The 16,851-nt window shown below is 45.9% G+C and overlaps 1 protein-coding gene across 13 annotated transcripts in view; it reads right to left on the bottom strand.

Moving 5' to 3' along the window:
- The window catches only part of LOC108107634, an 80,790-nt gene that overhangs the window by 36,941 nt on the left and 26,998 nt on the right, over window positions 1–16,851 (bottom strand). For 10 of the 13 annotated variants that reach the window (XM_017215212.2, XM_017215216.2, XM_017215217.2 and 7 more), the window contains 3 exons: window positions 7,623–7,768; window positions 6,549–6,828; window positions 5,168–5,299 (listed from right to left, as the gene is read on the bottom strand). In XM_017215212.2, coding sequence (XP_017070701.1) covers window positions 5,168–5,299; window positions 6,549–6,828; window positions 7,623–7,768 — 558 coding nt within the window. Of the gene's footprint in view, window positions 1–5,167; window positions 5,300–6,548; window positions 6,829–7,622; window positions 7,769–12,578; window positions 15,410–16,851 lie in introns of those variants that run through there. The other 3 variants (XM_017215218.2, XM_017215219.2, XM_017215209.2) reach the window with 1 other exon arrangement.

Below are 16,851 nucleotides of genomic sequence, written 5' to 3'. Positions count from 1 at the left end.
ATATGCACAATACCAGTGGAAAAAAGGGGGGCTTTTCGGTGGAAAGGGGAGGAACATTGTTTTTCTCCCTTTTCATCCTCTTCGCTGCCCATCGAAGTTTCTTCACATTTTGTGCGGCTTTAAGTTGGTCTAATTAAGTAAAGTTTTCGGTGTAAGTTAAAATTAACTAAATATGCATTTCATTATAGTTTTGGTTTACAAATTTTCGGTTTATGGTCATGCCAAGCCCAGCTAGCCAGCGAAAAGCCAAAACGGATATATGTATATATACTCTATATAAATGTGTGTGCGGTTGAGTTTCACTTTAATTATTATAAAATTAATTGCACACTTTAGGGCTTCCCCCGAAGTGTATGTGTGTATCTGTTTGGTTGCTTGTGTAAGTAGAGGAGTAAATTTCCCAAAAGGAATTTAAATCTTCAATGCTAGGGGGAAGATCTGAAATGATTGCCTACTTTCCGGCTGAGCAGTCAAGAAAAACAATTTTCATTTACTAAATGTTTTTCATAAAGCGCAATTAAAATATTTTATTGCCACTACCCTAGAATGGCACGGAAAATGCATTAAGCTTGCCGCTCACGACTGTTGCATCATTTAATTAGTGCAATTATTTAAAATCGATGGCAGCCGCAACAAAATCATTTTGGCCGCAATAAAAACTGCGGTTAAGGTTTTTTCATCCAAAAAATACAACAACAACAATTAAATGTGTAAAATAACTGAACAACTCTGTGAAAAGTGAAAAGTTTAAAAGAATGAAAAACTTCACTCGACAAGGTGGGCAGTCAGTGTATGAAAATGTTAAAGATTTAAAGGCGATTCAAGTGGTTTTCATGAAAGGAGGCCCTTAAAAATTGAAAAGTTTTAATTGTGAAACTCAAGCTTTATGGGATTGGATTTTTAATTCAAAGATGAAGATAATTTTCCTATAAATAAATTCTTTGATTTACCAAAAAAAGCGTGTTAAGCTGAAAGCTCCTAAAGAATTATGAATAATTTTCATATTTTTAAGACCCTTGATGTCTATTTTTCATCACTACGTGCGGAAAGCAAATACCTTTGAATTACGCAATATTCTTTATAAGTAAATATAACTATTTTTGATCATAACATATGTGCTAAAATATGTGAAATAGTTGAGCCTTTGAACCTACGTTGGCTACCAAATGTTTTTGTTGAGGGATAAAAATGTGAAAAAAAATGTTAAAGCAAACAACAATTTAAAACCGAATGGTTGGATAGCTGCTGGAATGGCGGCGGAATTGGTAGGCGTGACGGGCAGAGGGTGGCGGGGTGAAGGCGTTAGCGAAATGTGGGCAGGGCAGGTGAGCTGCTATTGAGCTGAAATGACAGCAGCCATTGCAAATTGAAAGCATCCAGAGGGGGAAAGCTAGAGGTTGGAGGTAGAAAAAAAGCAGTAGGAGTAGCAAGTGAGCCTTGTTTAGACAGCGCCGCCGCCATGGCAATTGCACATCAGGTGCTAGGGGGTGTATGGGTTGCTAAGGGGGGATGGGGGATTACAGGTTTTGCGAGGTGTGGGGCATTACAGGGGCTGTAGGAGGTGTAGGTATGCTGGTGAAGCTGGTGTCGTAGGAGTCGTAATTAGAGCGTAAAAACCAGAGCGTACGAAAAACCAAACGCGCTCGGGCAGCTACTACTATTTTTTTACGGCCCTGCATTGTGTGTCCGTATGTGCGGGTGTGTGTGTGTGTGTGTGTTTGGGAGCTTATGTATGTATGAGTGTGCGTGTGAGTGCTTTATGCGAAAAGAAAAATAGATAGCTAGAAAAAGAAGCAGCTGGAGGAGAAGTATACCCGTACATATATACATATATATAAGGCAAAAAACTAGAAAAGCTAAAGCAAACGAAGCGAAGTGCTGCCGAAACCGCCCACTCGACCTGCCACGCCTCTGTCCACCTCCTCCGCCCGCTGACACATATATGATTATTTCCGAAAGGTGACAGCTATAAAAAACAACAACAACAACAACAACGGCAACAGCAAGCTGCCAGCGTAGGCGTCACACAAAAGTAGAAGGCAAGACAACAACAAAAAGTGTTAGAAAGAAGAAAAAAAAGGACAACACTGTTGCTCTTTTCACAGAAAAGAGGGGGAGGAGGGTGGTTGGTGACCCGCCTACTAGCAAACACTCACACACAGTCACAAAAGGAGCAACTAGAATGATGCGTTGGTGTGACACCTTTTTCTGCTGCTGTTGTTGTTGTTGTTGTTGTTACTGTTGCCCTACTGTCGTGCCTACTGTATCATCTTTCTTTTAATTTCATTCAAGTCATGGCAACCCTTCTGGTATTTTTCTAGGAAATTAATTAACAACAAATGCATCAAGGCAGTAATGCTAACTACTAAATGCAAAATGCAAACTGCATTTATGGCCACTCCTTAAGCTCATTTAATTAATATTCATCCAACAAGTTTGTTTTCTTTTGGCCAAGTGCGCTGCTCAAGCATTGGGTGGGGGTGGAAATGAGGAAAAGCGGAAGCAATAGGACCCAGAGCACTCTTATGGCAATCTCGGACTTCCGCTCAATGGTTTTTGTTTTCTTTCTCTACTATTTTCTTCACTTCTTTTCTCTCTCTACTTTTTTTTTTTTTGGCTAGCGAAGTAAACACAAACAGGCCGAGGAATACAGAGAGAGAGAGAGAGAGAGAGAGAGCAAACGGAGCAAAAACGCAGCAGTTCAAGGAAGTAATTATGGTTTATCCAAAGGGACAGATAGTGGAAGATGGATGAAGGAGCACGGCAGGCGCAGGCCAGCTCGCTCTGGTCATAACATCAAACTACAACTTTGTGGAGCAAATGAGAAAAAAAATGAAAAACTAAATTAAAAAAGGGCGCCAAGAAAAAATCGAGGTGGGCGGGAATAACTCACAGAAAGTGGGGCACACAGAAAGAATTAAGTTCCGATTATGGTTAAGTTTTAATTTAAGTTTTGTTTTTTAACATATTTTGATGTCAAATTGATAAATTACTTTTCCTTCTCAAAATTGTACAAAAAAAGGTTGATAAAACTATTTTTTTAATAAATTTAAATTATTTTTAACTTCTTTTTTAATTTCTAAAAAATGTCTGAATAGATCTTTAGAAGTTAGATAGTTTTTAAACACAAATTAGAATTCATCTTCCACATTTCCCTGACAACAGTTTACAAATCCTTCAAACTTCCCTGCCATCTATTAATTATTGTTCTAAGCAAACTTCCACAAGTCACTTCTTATAATAATTTCAAAACTTTCTTTTTGCAGAATTTCCCATAACCGGAAGTTGTAATTTTCCGGCAAACACTGTAGCAGCTGAGGCAGCAGAAGCTGAAGTAATAGCGGGAGCTGGAAAAACATCAGCGATGCCGACGACAGAGACGAATGAATCAAGTTGTTGAGGATAGGACAGGACAGACAGCATAATTGTCTTTTGGAGTCCTTTAACTAACTAACAAACAACAACAACAACAGCAAAAACGCCAGAGTGGCGGGTAAAAATTGGTTGAAAGAAAGAGAATTGCACAGGCCAGAGAGAAAGGCAACTGAAAATGACATGATGGAAAATAAATAAACAAATAAAGTTTACTTTCTTCTTCCGCGGGGGGAAGTGGCGGTGGGAGTGCTCTTTGAAAGGGGTCTCCATATCTCTCTGCCTCGATTTCCAGTTGCCTGGTTTATCCAGAGCATTTATCGTTTGGGCCAAGTGCAATTTCTTGTAGCTTCAGCTTGAGTTCAATTCTGTTTGCTTTTGCCTCGCTCGTTCTTCCATCTTTCCTCCTTTTGCTTTGTCTTGCGATTTGAGCCGCGCGCAAAAATGTTCCTCACTTTGATTTGGTTTCGCCAACCATCTTGCAACCCCACCATCTTCTACCCTCTTTTCTTTTTGCAAAAAACTTTTGCGCTGGAGAGGAAAATAAATTGCAGTGCAAGGAATTTTACGCTGTTTGCCGCGAAATTGATGGGGAATTGATTTGAAAGCAAATACATAAATAGTTGCAAGTAGAAGCAGTTTCCCTATCACCCCCAACCCGCACTTTTCGTTTCGACAATGGCATAAATCTTTGGGGAATCGTCCCGAGACTGAGAAATTGGTTGGGAATGCGGAAAATGCGGGCGGAAAATGCGATTGTTGTGTTCCGTTGCCTGTTGTTCCGTTGACTTCTGAGTTGACAGCGTGATATTGAGAAATTGTTGTCCTGCCGTGAATATATATTTGTGGGAATTTGTTTTTCTAGTCGATTACATTAGTCACGGGGAAGCAGGTAGTGGAGATTTATGGAGCTCTCGATTTGGTAAGGAGGTTGCTTTATAACCTTTATGCCTAATAAAAACTTTAAAACTTAATCCATTCATGTCCTAACTTCCTCAATGCGATTATAATTATCTTCACTAGTGATTGGATAAGTTGCTCTTAAATTTATGGGTCAAGTCACAGGCATTTCTCAGCTTGGCTCATCAAAATTCAAAACATTTACGATGGCTAACGACATGTTTTCCCTGCTCTAGGAAAATGCAAGCACAAAACACATAACGGCAGTGATGTGGAGTTAATCCCCCATTCGATGGGTTTCCTAATTTAATTCGCTTTTCATCTGCCATTCAATTCCGTGCCGCATTCAGTACAGTGCGATTCATAATAGTTCAAATCCTATTTGCTATTTCCACAAATGTTATGATCGATGATGCATTCGTAAGCGATACCAATTGATATGTGCAGGCAGGGGTGGTGGTATTTGTTGCCTTTGCTATTCAGTGGGGCTTAGTCGGCCTTACGGCGACGAAACGCAGTTTTATCCCTTTGACATGACTGACTGTGTGCGCCATTCATTTTGCATTGCACAGCAGCAGCAGCCACTTGGTAAAATTGACTCTCGAGCAGCAGCAACAATTTCCTGAGCCAACAAAGCTGCTCGAGACTCTTACTGTGCTACGAAATGTGAAATGCAACCGCAATCCAAACCGTGCCGTGCTCCTTGGATTTCATCCTGGAATTCTCCAGGTGCTCGGTGCACCCAAAAACCGCAACGAATACTTTTGCACGCTCCCAAGCCCACATTGAATGTATAGTGAAATGTATTTTGGTTTTGCGTTTTTGCGGCATGCATACTCTCAGATATATATACGAGTATATATATTCCGCAGTTAATGCCAACATATTTACTCACCGATTCAATGGCCTTCTCCAGCCGGAAGATCTCCTCCTGAAGGAGGTGTAGGGTTCCAGTTTTTCCGCGATGCCTGGCGAAGGCGGCGGCACAGGCGCTATGAATGCTATTCACCCAGTTCTCCAGCTCCACCTGCGGGTAGTAAAATGGGATGTTAAAGAGGAAACATTGTAACAAATTGCAGACCAAATGCACCGCAAGCAATTTGACGTGGCTCCCCAGCGCCAAACGTCGAACTTGTCCCCCAAACCGAATGGCATCCACTCGGTACACTCGTACACCAAGCAACCAACTATCCAGCCATCCAGCATCCAACCAGTTGGCCACCCCAAAACCCATTTCATCCCCGCTCATCGCTGGCTATCAGTTATGCAAATTTAATGACAAATCACGTTGGGCCATGGCGAGAGTTGGCAACCCCCCAACAGGATGAGCAAGATGAGGAGGATGAAGGATGAGGGCCATGCTGAACGTATGCCTTTGAGACATGTAACAGTTTAGGGCTGCCACAAGGATGCTGCTGCCACTGCAGCTGTTCAAGGCAATCTGCCAGTTGGCAGTCAGTCAACGCCACCTCAATCATGGCTCACACTTTAAGCCGCCCCCGGCCTTCCTCTGTCCTCTCTTTCTATCTCCATCTCTTTTTCTCAGTATATATCTCACTCTTTTTCACTTTGGGAGACTTTTTGCGGGTTGCGTCAGTCAGCGCCTTGCCAGCGTCCTCGTCTATGTCCATGTCCTCGTCCTCGTCCTGTATCTGCATCTGCATCTATGCGCACTCGCAAAAATATGATTTGAATTCTTTTTTTTTTTTTTCTCGAAAATTTCTGCTATTTATGGCTTTAAGGGGAATATAAATTCTTAAATATTTAGGAAACTATAGGCTTTGAACATTAGAAAATCCAAATGAAAAGCTTAAAGGAAAGCATATATTTTATAATAAATATTTAAAAGTCTTATTTAGATTCCCTTTTAAGGCCAAGGCTGTATATTTTTCAGAGTGCAACGCCATCTGTGGTTTCTTTATGGCATACATTTCAACCAGCCTGGCGATTATAAGATAGATAGAGAGAGAGAGGAAGGAAGAGAGAGAGAGAAGGAGGTAACTCGGACCCGCGAGCGGTGAACTCGCCCTCGCCTGCCGTGCATATCCTTGTGCAAACAAATTTGCGCTGCCATCTTTCTATGCTCCGACTTCGGACGCGGCAAGGCCAGTCTTTCAAAGCTTCCTTGAAGGACTTCCCTTGGATATTGACTGCTCGAAATGAGAGCGAGCATAACCTAAGGCACTTTTATCCACCAGGCCTCAACCCAATCCAATCCAATCCTAACCCAACCCAACACCCAACACATCTAACCGCAGTGTAATAAAGATACTCACCTGACAGGGCGCCTGGAAGAGATAGGCATCGCCGAACGCCGTGCTCAGACAGAAGATATAGTCGCGTTTGGGATGCTCGGGTATCGGTTGCATAATTGCACCATCCACGATAATCAAGTGCTTGGGCGCCGCCTCCACGCTCCTGCCCTCCCGGGAATCGCACGGATAGAAGAGCAGCGTTGTGCCCTTCAGGCACACCCAGTAGCCCTTCCAGCCCCGCTTTCTTGCCAGCTCGATCTGGTGCTTCTTGCGTAGTAACCATTTTTTTACCGAAAGGAAGCTGCAAGCAAACATTTCGATGTGGTTTCGTTTATATAGGGGGTTAAATCATATGATGAAGGGGCAGGGGCAGGGGCAGGGGCAGGGCACTCGTAATCCCTGGGAGAACTTCAACAGCTTCGCCATCAACCCATTAACCTTCGGAGCTAATCAAGATAAGGCAAATGGGATGGGGCATGTCCTGCGTACATAAGTCTTCAAGCGGTTTATCATAACAGCGTAGGGGAAATTAAGAAAAGTAGTCGAAGTTTGAGGTACCCTAGGAAACTGGTTTAATATCAGATGTAAGTTACTTCTAACTATGAAGTTCTACTTTCTAGTCATAGAAATGGGAGTTACACAAATAAAACCAAAGGATAATCCAACTGTCTAGTCACGTTCAGAACGACATTACTATATTAACCTGACTGTTAATACGAATCAAGATTATATAAAAGTTATGGAGCTTACCATATAATCTGCTATGCTACACTACTTAGCACACTCTGATACCCTCCTATACGGACATAATAAGGTTAATCCCCAGCCACTGCTTTCTCCACCTCTGACCAACCCTTAATCACTGTGAAATTATGTTCCCCAAAGAGGCTCCCCATAGACTCACTCCGGTACTGGTGTTATTTATGATGACTTGTTGGACGTGAGCAGGTTTTTGGCCACAAGAACAAGGAATACCCAAACCATGGCTAGCTGCCAGATTACATCTACCGAAGGCATAAATTCCCAGATTCCCAAAAGGAGATTTGGGGGCAACTAGACTCCTATTCCGGAAGACCTACTCAAATTTGAACTTACCCGGCTTTGCGAACAGCTCCCGTGCAATTGAAGGAAGATGCAGCGGTGCCAGTGGCCTTTGCTTTGTATGGTGACGCCATGACACTTTCCCCATCATCTTCATCCGAAACGGCGGTAGTTAGGCTCATTCGATCATCGTCCGAAATCTGCAACAAGAAATAAAAGTACGTGGCATGAGAATCAAGTAGTGAGAAGAGGGAGAGGTAGAGAGACAATTTAATTAAGGCGCCTGGGCAACACGTACGAGGTTTCGGTTGCCGGCGATAAAATTCAATAAATCGAAGAGAAAATAATTGAAATAATTAAGTCATAATTAGCTGGCAGGCAGGGCTGGATGGTATCCACTGGTAAGCCCCGTTCGACGAAGCCATTTGAAACCAATAATGGCCAGGTTGCTGCTGTTGCTGTTGCTGTTGCTGTTGTCAGTGCCGACAGCAACATTTGTTACGTATGTCGTCGATAAAGCAATTTGTCTTCTCTTCTCGCCTGCATTTTTAGCGTAGTCAGAGGGTTGGGGTAGAAAAGGGCCGACAGATAGAGATAGGGCAGGCCCAGACAACAATTGACAAAATGGCTGGGAGAGGCACCCCCCACACACAGTGAGGGGGGAGGGAAATAAATGGCGAAAGGCAAACTGTTACTTGGCAATGTTATTTCATCAAAAGCCGGGTCGTCCGACTGACTCACTAACTGACTGACTGCCTGACTGCCTGACTGACTGGCTGACTGAATGCTGTTTGCCTTTGGCCCGCCTGGCCATCTCCCATCTCTTAGCTTCCTTCCGTTCGAACCTCACAGCCATTTTTGCCATCTTCTCTGCAGGAAGAGAACTGCGAGGCCAAAAAGGATGAGAAGGAGGAGTTGGAGACTTTTGGTCCATGTGGGAATTCAAGCCAAGACCAAAGTCGATGGCTCTGTTCGGGCTACGTGTCCCGCGTGGCAATAAAAATTGGTTTGCCCATTCATTCGTTTCAATCGAGGTGGGCGTAGCGACTGGTTCGACCACGCCCAACTCACCCATTTGCCCACTAGCCCGCCCAACTGTCGCTCACTTGCTTTTCATGCCATTTTTATTTGAGTTCCCAAGGAAATCAATTTACAATGTGTTTATTCGTTTCGTCTCTCCTTCCTGTGATGGGGTCCTTGGTCCAGGACTTGTCCTGACCCTCCCCCCACCCTTGGTTACTACGATACTCCAGCCTGTCAGTCAGTCACCCCTGCTTACGTTTTGGCAATTTTCAAACATTTTTGCTCATATGCATGTTTTACAAGTTATTTATTTGACTGCCTCCTCGTTTTGTATTTTTTTTTTTTTTTTTTGGGTGGAATGGGAATGGGTTGGTTGGTCGTGATGTTTGCTTGCTGGCGGGGAAGTCCCACCCGTGGTGCAGAGTCACCGTCTTTTGCCAGCCTGGGTCATGTGTACTTAACCCACAACAGCATCGAAAGGAGCGACCAAGTTTAATCAAATTTTATATTAATCGAAGAGCAGTGCAAAGGCATGCAAATAACCAAAGGAACCCAACCTGAGACGTGGCTTGCTTAGCGACTGAAGAGGGGTTGTACATCGCAGATGATGATGATGATAATGATGATGATGATGGCCAGGAAACGGAGGACTCAGCCTCAGACTCAGATCAAAGCGGTTACAAGCTGTGAGGAGAAGGGGATGAGAGATGGGCACACCACCCCAATCGATATCTGTGCGTGTCACTTTAAGTGGCTCCAAGAGTTGGGCGAAAATTTAAAAGGAAACTTCAAAAACACACCCGCACCTGCACTCCACCAAAACGAAATAGTTTCCGCTTGCTCAATGAAGTTTTCCATGAAATCATCAAGCCGAGCGGAAGCTGTCGAGTGGAACTGTTTCAGGATGATGGGTCGGGCAATTGAAATGTGTGGGCTGTGTGGGTCGCCTTCAGTTTATATACCATTCGAAATATTAAAGACTGACCCAAAAAGCAAGGCTCTCTCTTCTTTTAATCAAATTTAAAGATTTTAAGAGGCTCCTCTATCTAATTTAAAGACTGGACTCGACTACAATCAAGGCAACCCTTTTTGGCTAATCAAATTTGGTGATTTAAAGACGGTACGTATTTTGGGTACCCCTTTTACAGCAGATTACAACGCATTTGGCATTCCTGCTGGTCATCCCAGGAGAGATTGGCCCAAAGAGTCCAAAGAGTTTGTCAAATGATTCATGAATTTTTAATTGGCCCAAAAGTGGCAGAAGGTAGTACATCGTACCTGTCGAGAGGCGACTTGTTTCTTGAATTTCATCAGGCGAACGAAGTCCCTGATACTGACAATGGGATTTCACCTCTGGGCGGGCAGTCAGTCAGACCATCCTTCATCGTCTCCCTTCCGGCAAACTCATACGAATGGCTGAAAACGTTCACATGGGTGTAAGCCTAAATGGGCAACCCAAAACACGAACACGAATGCGAACACGGCCAAACAACAATCACACAAAAGATTAAATGCCAGCCAGTCGGGGCTTTCCCCAGTTTGCTCCTACTCCTCCTCCTTCCTCACACTTTACCCACCTGATTACTTTGGGGGCCTAATATGCCATATCTCAGCATCGGTGCAAAATCAAAATTCAATTTACGCACAGACGAACCCGCCCACTTAGGCACAGTGATGGGTCTCCCTGCCCTATATCCCTATATATACGAGTATATCCCCTCATATAGAGACCAATCTGGCCCATTCCAAGGCAAAACTTATCCGCACAGGTGAGCCAGGTGCTTTCGTTACGATTTCTAATCAAGAATTGATTGTGATCCCTCGATGCGGCTGTCGTTCACGTTTCAGCCATAATTATCAATGACTTTTGAATGTCAAATGTGGACGAGATGAGCTGGGGATGCCATTGCCATGTCATTGGCACAGCCATTGTCACCTCTCCCTAACTTCATCTCCTTCGATTTGATGGCGAAAATCTTTTCATATGTCGCTGTCAAAAATTACAATATTTGATAGAGTGTTTATGCAGGGGTTCGACCTCGACGGTACCTATATAGACATCGCTATATATATATATATTGAGTTGGGTGGCAAGGTTAACCTGGTTGGGGAAAAGTTATTTGGTGGCTGTGGCACGTTTCTGGCATTGCTGCGATTAAGTGAGGCATTAAAGAAGTTTTCGTTGCCTGCGCAAATGTTGTTAGCCAAACGAAATTGATTCAAAGACGAAATCTGCAAGGGGGAGAGATAGATGAGGTTGGGGCTAAAATGGAAAGATACATCAGCTACGTTTCGTTGCTGACTTGTAAAGTTTCCTTCCTTCCTTCCTTTTTTTCTGCCTTTTTTCCCACAGTCAAATTGCTGCATTGCAATGCGAAAATCAATTTGGAATTATCCCTCAGCTCATTTCATTTTGGCGTGGGAGAGGCGGTTAGTAGGTTGGGTGGTAAACCTGCAATGTCATTCCGATTTGATTAAATATTCCAGCCAACGCTGAGCGGCCCACCTAATTGGCTGAAGGTGAAACTGTTTAGCATTGAATCAATCAAAATTAACAAGCGACTCGGACAACCTTGGGAATGGTTGGGCTGTGGATGGTGGTGTGTGCAGTAATCACAGGACATGGAGGAGCATTTAGGTATTCAGATCATGTGGACGGGTAACAAGCGTTAATTAGAGCAATGGCGGGGAATGACAAAACTCACAGATATCCAGATGCTGCCACCTTTAATCCAGGTAAATCCAATTCATGCTTTCGCTCTCTCTCTCTCTCTCTGTGTGTGCTTTTCATTCAGGACAATCTCTTTTAGCGCTGATCTGGCCATTAATTAATATGCAAACCCATTCAGTTGATAAGCCAACTGAAGACCCTCCATTCAGGCTACTGGCTAACTCATTTGAATATATCTACTATATACGTAGATTCTCTAGTATCTTTGTGGCGATTCAAGGACTGCATGTAAAACCCTTGACCAATGTATCTATTTGCTTGTTAAGTTAACCAAACGAAGCTGGGAGAGGATGCAAAGTAAACACAGGCAACATGCGATGTGCGTGTTGTGTTTCCAATGAATTCTGAAGTTGTTACTCACATTTAGAAGCTATATATCAGTGCATGGCATTCTTTATCTACCTATTTTCAAATGCTCCTCTGCAATGCTTTTCATTTTCACTAGCCACGCCCACAGCTTTCCATCCTCTCTCTCTCACTCTCTCTCTTTCTCTCTCTCGCTCTATGTTTTTTCCATCAGCTTTCTCGGACAAATGGCCTTTTATCACTTTGAAGCCGTTTGATTCATGCGTATTGCAATCAATGCCATTCATTACCGAAAAACTAAATACAAGTACCAGTTTTTCCCATCCCCAATTTCCCATTTACACTGCCTCTACCCTCCTATAAACGCTATTTGTCCGTGTGTTAAGAGCTTTTCTCTCGAATGGCATTTGAGGGCTAGGGTTGGCGTTCAGGGTAAGGAGGGGGAGTGGGTGGCTAATGCTCTAATTTATTGCTCCTTTGTGGAGCCAGAAAAGGAGCCCAGGAGCAGCTCGAGCGTGAAAAGGATGCTTTGGCTTTGATCAACGTTTTGTTAGGCAGCCCAAAATGAATTTCTACCAGACAGACAATACACTTAACTGGAGGAATTCGCGGTGCTAAGGGTAAGGGTAAGGTAAGGGTATGAGTACGAGTTCGAGGGGAAATTGGTCTGTGCTTTCTGCCAAGGCGACATTTTCTCACGCGATTTTCATTTATTTCCACGGGAGTAAAAGTTCAAAGCAGCGCTGACAAATGTAGCCAACGACAGCGATTAGGATAAGGTTCTTGCAAAGCTTGCAAAGATTATTCGAGTAAGTAAGCCGTTCTAAATCAGGAGCCTTGATTTATGGAACTTATTAACTAGTTAGTATCTTAAGTATGAACTAGTATCAAGGACTCTCAGATGAACTAAATCCAAGTTATAGACCCTCTACTGGACCCTCCCTTCCTACCTTGCGAAGGAACATTTCGTTGCACTGCTTGGCGGTGCTGCGCCAATGGCGATGGCGATAGCGGGAGTTGCCCAACTTGAGGGTGCCCTGGAGATCGGCTGCCTCCTCGACGACCCGACGGATGCACTGGTAACGCAATCGGTTGCATCTATGGATCGGTTGCATGGGTACCACTCCATGCTCTGGTTCCGATTCAGCACCAGAACGCACCTGATCCTCATCGTCATCCACCCAGGCACTCAACACACCCTCCACGAAGTTGTACAGCATCTGGATGTTGGCCTTCATGGGCGCCGAACCGGATGGCACTTGGGCCTCAGTTTTGATGAGTTTCCTATTCTGGCAAACCTCCCGCAGGAGATTCTCTCCAAAGTGCACTGTTTTATGGCGTCGTCTTCGGGAATTTAGAGAGGCAGCTGAGGCGGACTTCATTAGCTTGCCATTTGAATGGTGCACATAGGCGGGCAGTGGTTGCACTAGCGTGGTTGTGGGCTCCAGCCAAGCCAGTCCAGATCCTGGTCCTCCCAATCCACCTGATCCCGCTCCTGCTAAGCCTCCTCCTCCTGCGGAACTGGCGGAATCTCCACGTTGGAGCGTATTTGGCTGGGAATTGCTGCGATAGTGATGGTGCGGATGCTGATGCGGTGGCGAGGGCAGTGGCTGCATCTCCAGGTCATCCAGCGGCGCCGGCTCAATGTCATCCAATGTGGTGGGCGGCTGGGCCAGCTGGGTGCGCAGGCGATTAAAGTCGGCGGCACAGCGAGGCAGTGAGTTGCACTTGGCGGCATTGAGGCATTTGCGATTCCGGCAGCTGAGGAGCGGGGCACAGGATCGGCAATCGTGGCAGATGACCAGGCGGCGTTCGGTTACCGGGATTCCACCACCTCCTCCTCCTGTTCCGGCAGTTCCCACTCCAGCTGATCCTAAGATCCCTCCACCTGTTGGAGGTGGAGGCGTTGCGGTTGTGGAAGGTGTTGTTGGCACATCGGAACCAATGGCTCCAACCAGATGAGCTGGCACAGCATGGAGTTGCACCTGGGCCAACTGTTGATGCCTGGCCAGATTCACCGAACTGACCGACGAGGTGATGCACTGCCTCGCCTGGCATTCTTGGTATCTGCAATGTGGATCCGTACAGATAGGCAGTAGTGGACAATCGGGATCCGTACAGGGTCCTGGGGATGGTGACCTTGGTGCTCGCTCCGCACTCGAGGACTTGCGCTTGTGGCCACCGGAACGCTGGGCGGACATGTCGGAGACCGTGGCGGATCTTTGGGTCTGATGGCGGCGTGAACGCTCTTTCCTGCCTCCCGATTCCTTGGCTTTCGGTACATATTGATAGCGTTCTTTGTGTGGCTTGGCATACAATCGTTCCAGGTGGGCAGTGCTTGGAGTGGAGGTCGTAGCTCCTCCACCGCTCCCCACCACCTCGCTGGCCGAGTGACGCAGTCTTCGTTCCCGGGAACGCTCCTCCCTCCGTTGGCATAGGGGAGTGTGTGAAAGGGCACTGGGCACCGCATAGCCACTGGGAATGGTCACCCTTTCCGGCGCTTGACTTGGCGGTGGCTGTTTGCCCAGGGACTGCAGCTTGTGCAGAGGATAGGCTATCCAATCGGCAGTGATCTGTTGCTGCTCCTCTTCACTGACTGCTCCACTGTGACCCAGCGAGTGTCTCTTTCGATGGCTGGTCTTCGACTGATCCTGGGCATCTTCTTGGGAATTGGAACGGGGTTGAGCATCGCCCCCACTGCCGTTTCGGCGGTGATGCGATCGACGGGACTTGCCTCTCTCCGTTCCACTGCTGCCCTGCATCTTGGTGAGCCATTCCACAATGTCTGTTTTCAGCAAAGAGAACTCACAAGGTCCGGAACTCTGTCGGGAAAGTGGTTTCTTGAGCAGCTCCGAGAGAGCTTTGGCATAGGCAGAACCCACTGCCTTATCAGCATCCGAAGGCAATCGATCTCGTTCCCTCTCCTTCTTTCGTGGCAGATGATCCAGTAGCCAGTCCGGCAGTTCGTCTTTCAGGACTGTTATCTCACTGGGACCCGAAGAGGTGCGCACTGGCTGGATGGGACTGGCAGTTTTCTGAAGCTTCAACCATTCCATGGTCTCCTCGCGCACCTGACCACCTTCAGCGGATCGGGCGGAGTGACGCTGCTGGGCACGACGATCGAACCATTCCAATTGCTCGGATGGCTGACGCAGAGCACTCTTTGGCATGGTGGCCACTTCCTCGGCACTTTTCTGCCGTCTTGGTGGCAACTGAGGCCTCTGCTCGATCCGGACATGGGCATGGCCAGTGGGTTCTGTCAGTCTGACGGAACCCTTCCGCCTAATGCACTTCTGTTCCATGGTCTCCTCATCGCGAGCTCGCACCCTCCTTGTGATTTCGAAGATATCGCCGTTGATCTGGTGATAGAACTTCTCCACCTCAACGCCTCGATCGAATTCCTCTTTGGCCGTAGGCTTGGCATGTGACCGCGAAGGTGGGCGTGGCGGGGGCGGCAATTGGTTACTCTCATCTAATTTCTTTTTCTTATCATCACTTTCGTCGGAGGAGGCGTTGAGCAGGGCACCAGATCCTGCCGCCCCACCATCTACCACCCAACTTATCGAACGTTCACCACTAGTTGCAGTTCCATCTCCCTTCTGCAGCAATCTGTCCAGGCTGCCATGATGGGTCTTAATGGTGGTGGCTCCCAGGCTGCCTTGGGTCTCGCCCAGCGATTGCAGCCGGCACTGGGCATTGCAGATGCAAACGCCGGGACGCTTTTTGCTTCCGAAGCGAAACAGTTGGCTTGCCAACTGGGAGACATTCTCGCCGAGGCCAAGACCCAAGCCGCCGCCGCTGCCACCACCACTGGTACCTCCTCCAGCGGCGGCTCCACCCGCATCCCTTCCCGAGGCCGTTGTTGCCGATGTCAGGCGTCCTCCTGGATGCGCCACTGGTGTGATGTCGACGATCACGCAACAGCAGTGCAGCGAGAAGGTCTTCTTGGGATCGCCGTCGCTGCTGCAGTCCGCCCCGCCAGCACTTCCGTTACCGCTACCGGTTCCGGTTCCTCCCTGCAGCCCCGCCACCACCACCACCTCCTCCCTCCTCCTCCCTCCTCCGCCTCCAGTAGGATCACCCGGAGGACCAACCGCTCCCGCACCGGCACCACCACAACCACTAAGTGTTGGCGGTGCACCACCGATCGCACCACTATTGCCGCTGTGATCGCCGCGCTCGCTGTTGTTGCCTTGTTGGGCGGCCAGAATGAATCTGAATCACAGCGGCAGCAACGGGGCGAGGTCCTTGTCGTCGTTGACGATGATCTCCCTTCCTCAGTATCCCATTCATTCGGCGCCACTACGCCATCTGTTGTTGGTTTTTCCGTTTGGGGCGTTGCACTTTTATGTTGTATTTTAGCACTCTCTCTGCACTTTGTATTTCTGGCCTCAACTATTTAGTGCGCTGATTATTATTCATTTGATTAATTAAACTAAAAGCTCATTTTGCGGCACAGTCATTTATTACATCGACGGCAGGGGTTGTTTTTCGGTTCTGTTGCTTTGGCAATTTATCTCACACGCGTCGCACACATTTATCTATAATTAATTATTTTTACTTGTTGCCAGCAAAGCGAGCGGCAAAAAAGAAATCACTTGGCTTGTTTGAATGTTGTAATGTGTGTGTGTGTGTGGAATGGGATTCTGTGTGTGTGTGTGTGTGTGTGTGTGGAGTGTGTACATATTTATTCGAGGATTTATTTAATTATATTTGTTTTGCTCTATAAATCACAAAGCAGTTTGCAGTCTGCCGAATGACTTTCCCCTAACTTTTTGCTATTTATTCTGGTTTTTGCGAATTGCGAGTTTTATTATTATTATTTTGCAGTGGCAGTGGCCGAGTTTAATTTGTATTTGGCTTAAAGTGTTGCGGTTTCAATTTATTGACTACAATTGTTAGCAATCTTTAACTTTGCCACCACTTATAGGGCACATTTATTTTGTGTGTGTGTGTTCTGGCATTAGCATATATAATCTGCCTGAATTTCCATGCAACAAAATCTAGTAAATTTTATAATTAAATAGTTTTTGATCTGGTTATTAATTAAACTAAGCTGTGTTACGCCAGCTTTGGGTAGTGAAAAGTTTAAATGGCCATGGAAACAATTTACCCAAAAATTAATTGAGCCACGTAGAAGGCAGAAAGGATTTACTGAATTTAAAAATAAAGGCTAAGCCTTCTTTAGACTTTTGAACTTAATTTGCTTTATATTTGACACAT

The sequence above is a fragment of the Drosophila eugracilis genome, unplaced genomic scaffold, assembly GCF_018153835.1.
Source record: "Drosophila eugracilis isolate 14026-0451.02 unplaced genomic scaffold, ASM1815383v1 contig_2088, whole genome shotgun sequence".
In the NCBI taxonomy this organism is placed as follows: Eukaryota; Metazoa; Arthropoda; class Insecta; order Diptera; family Drosophilidae; genus Drosophila; species Drosophila eugracilis.
The sequence above is the reverse complement of the archived record's forward strand: the minus strand, read 5'-3'. Positions and strand labels throughout refer to the sequence as shown.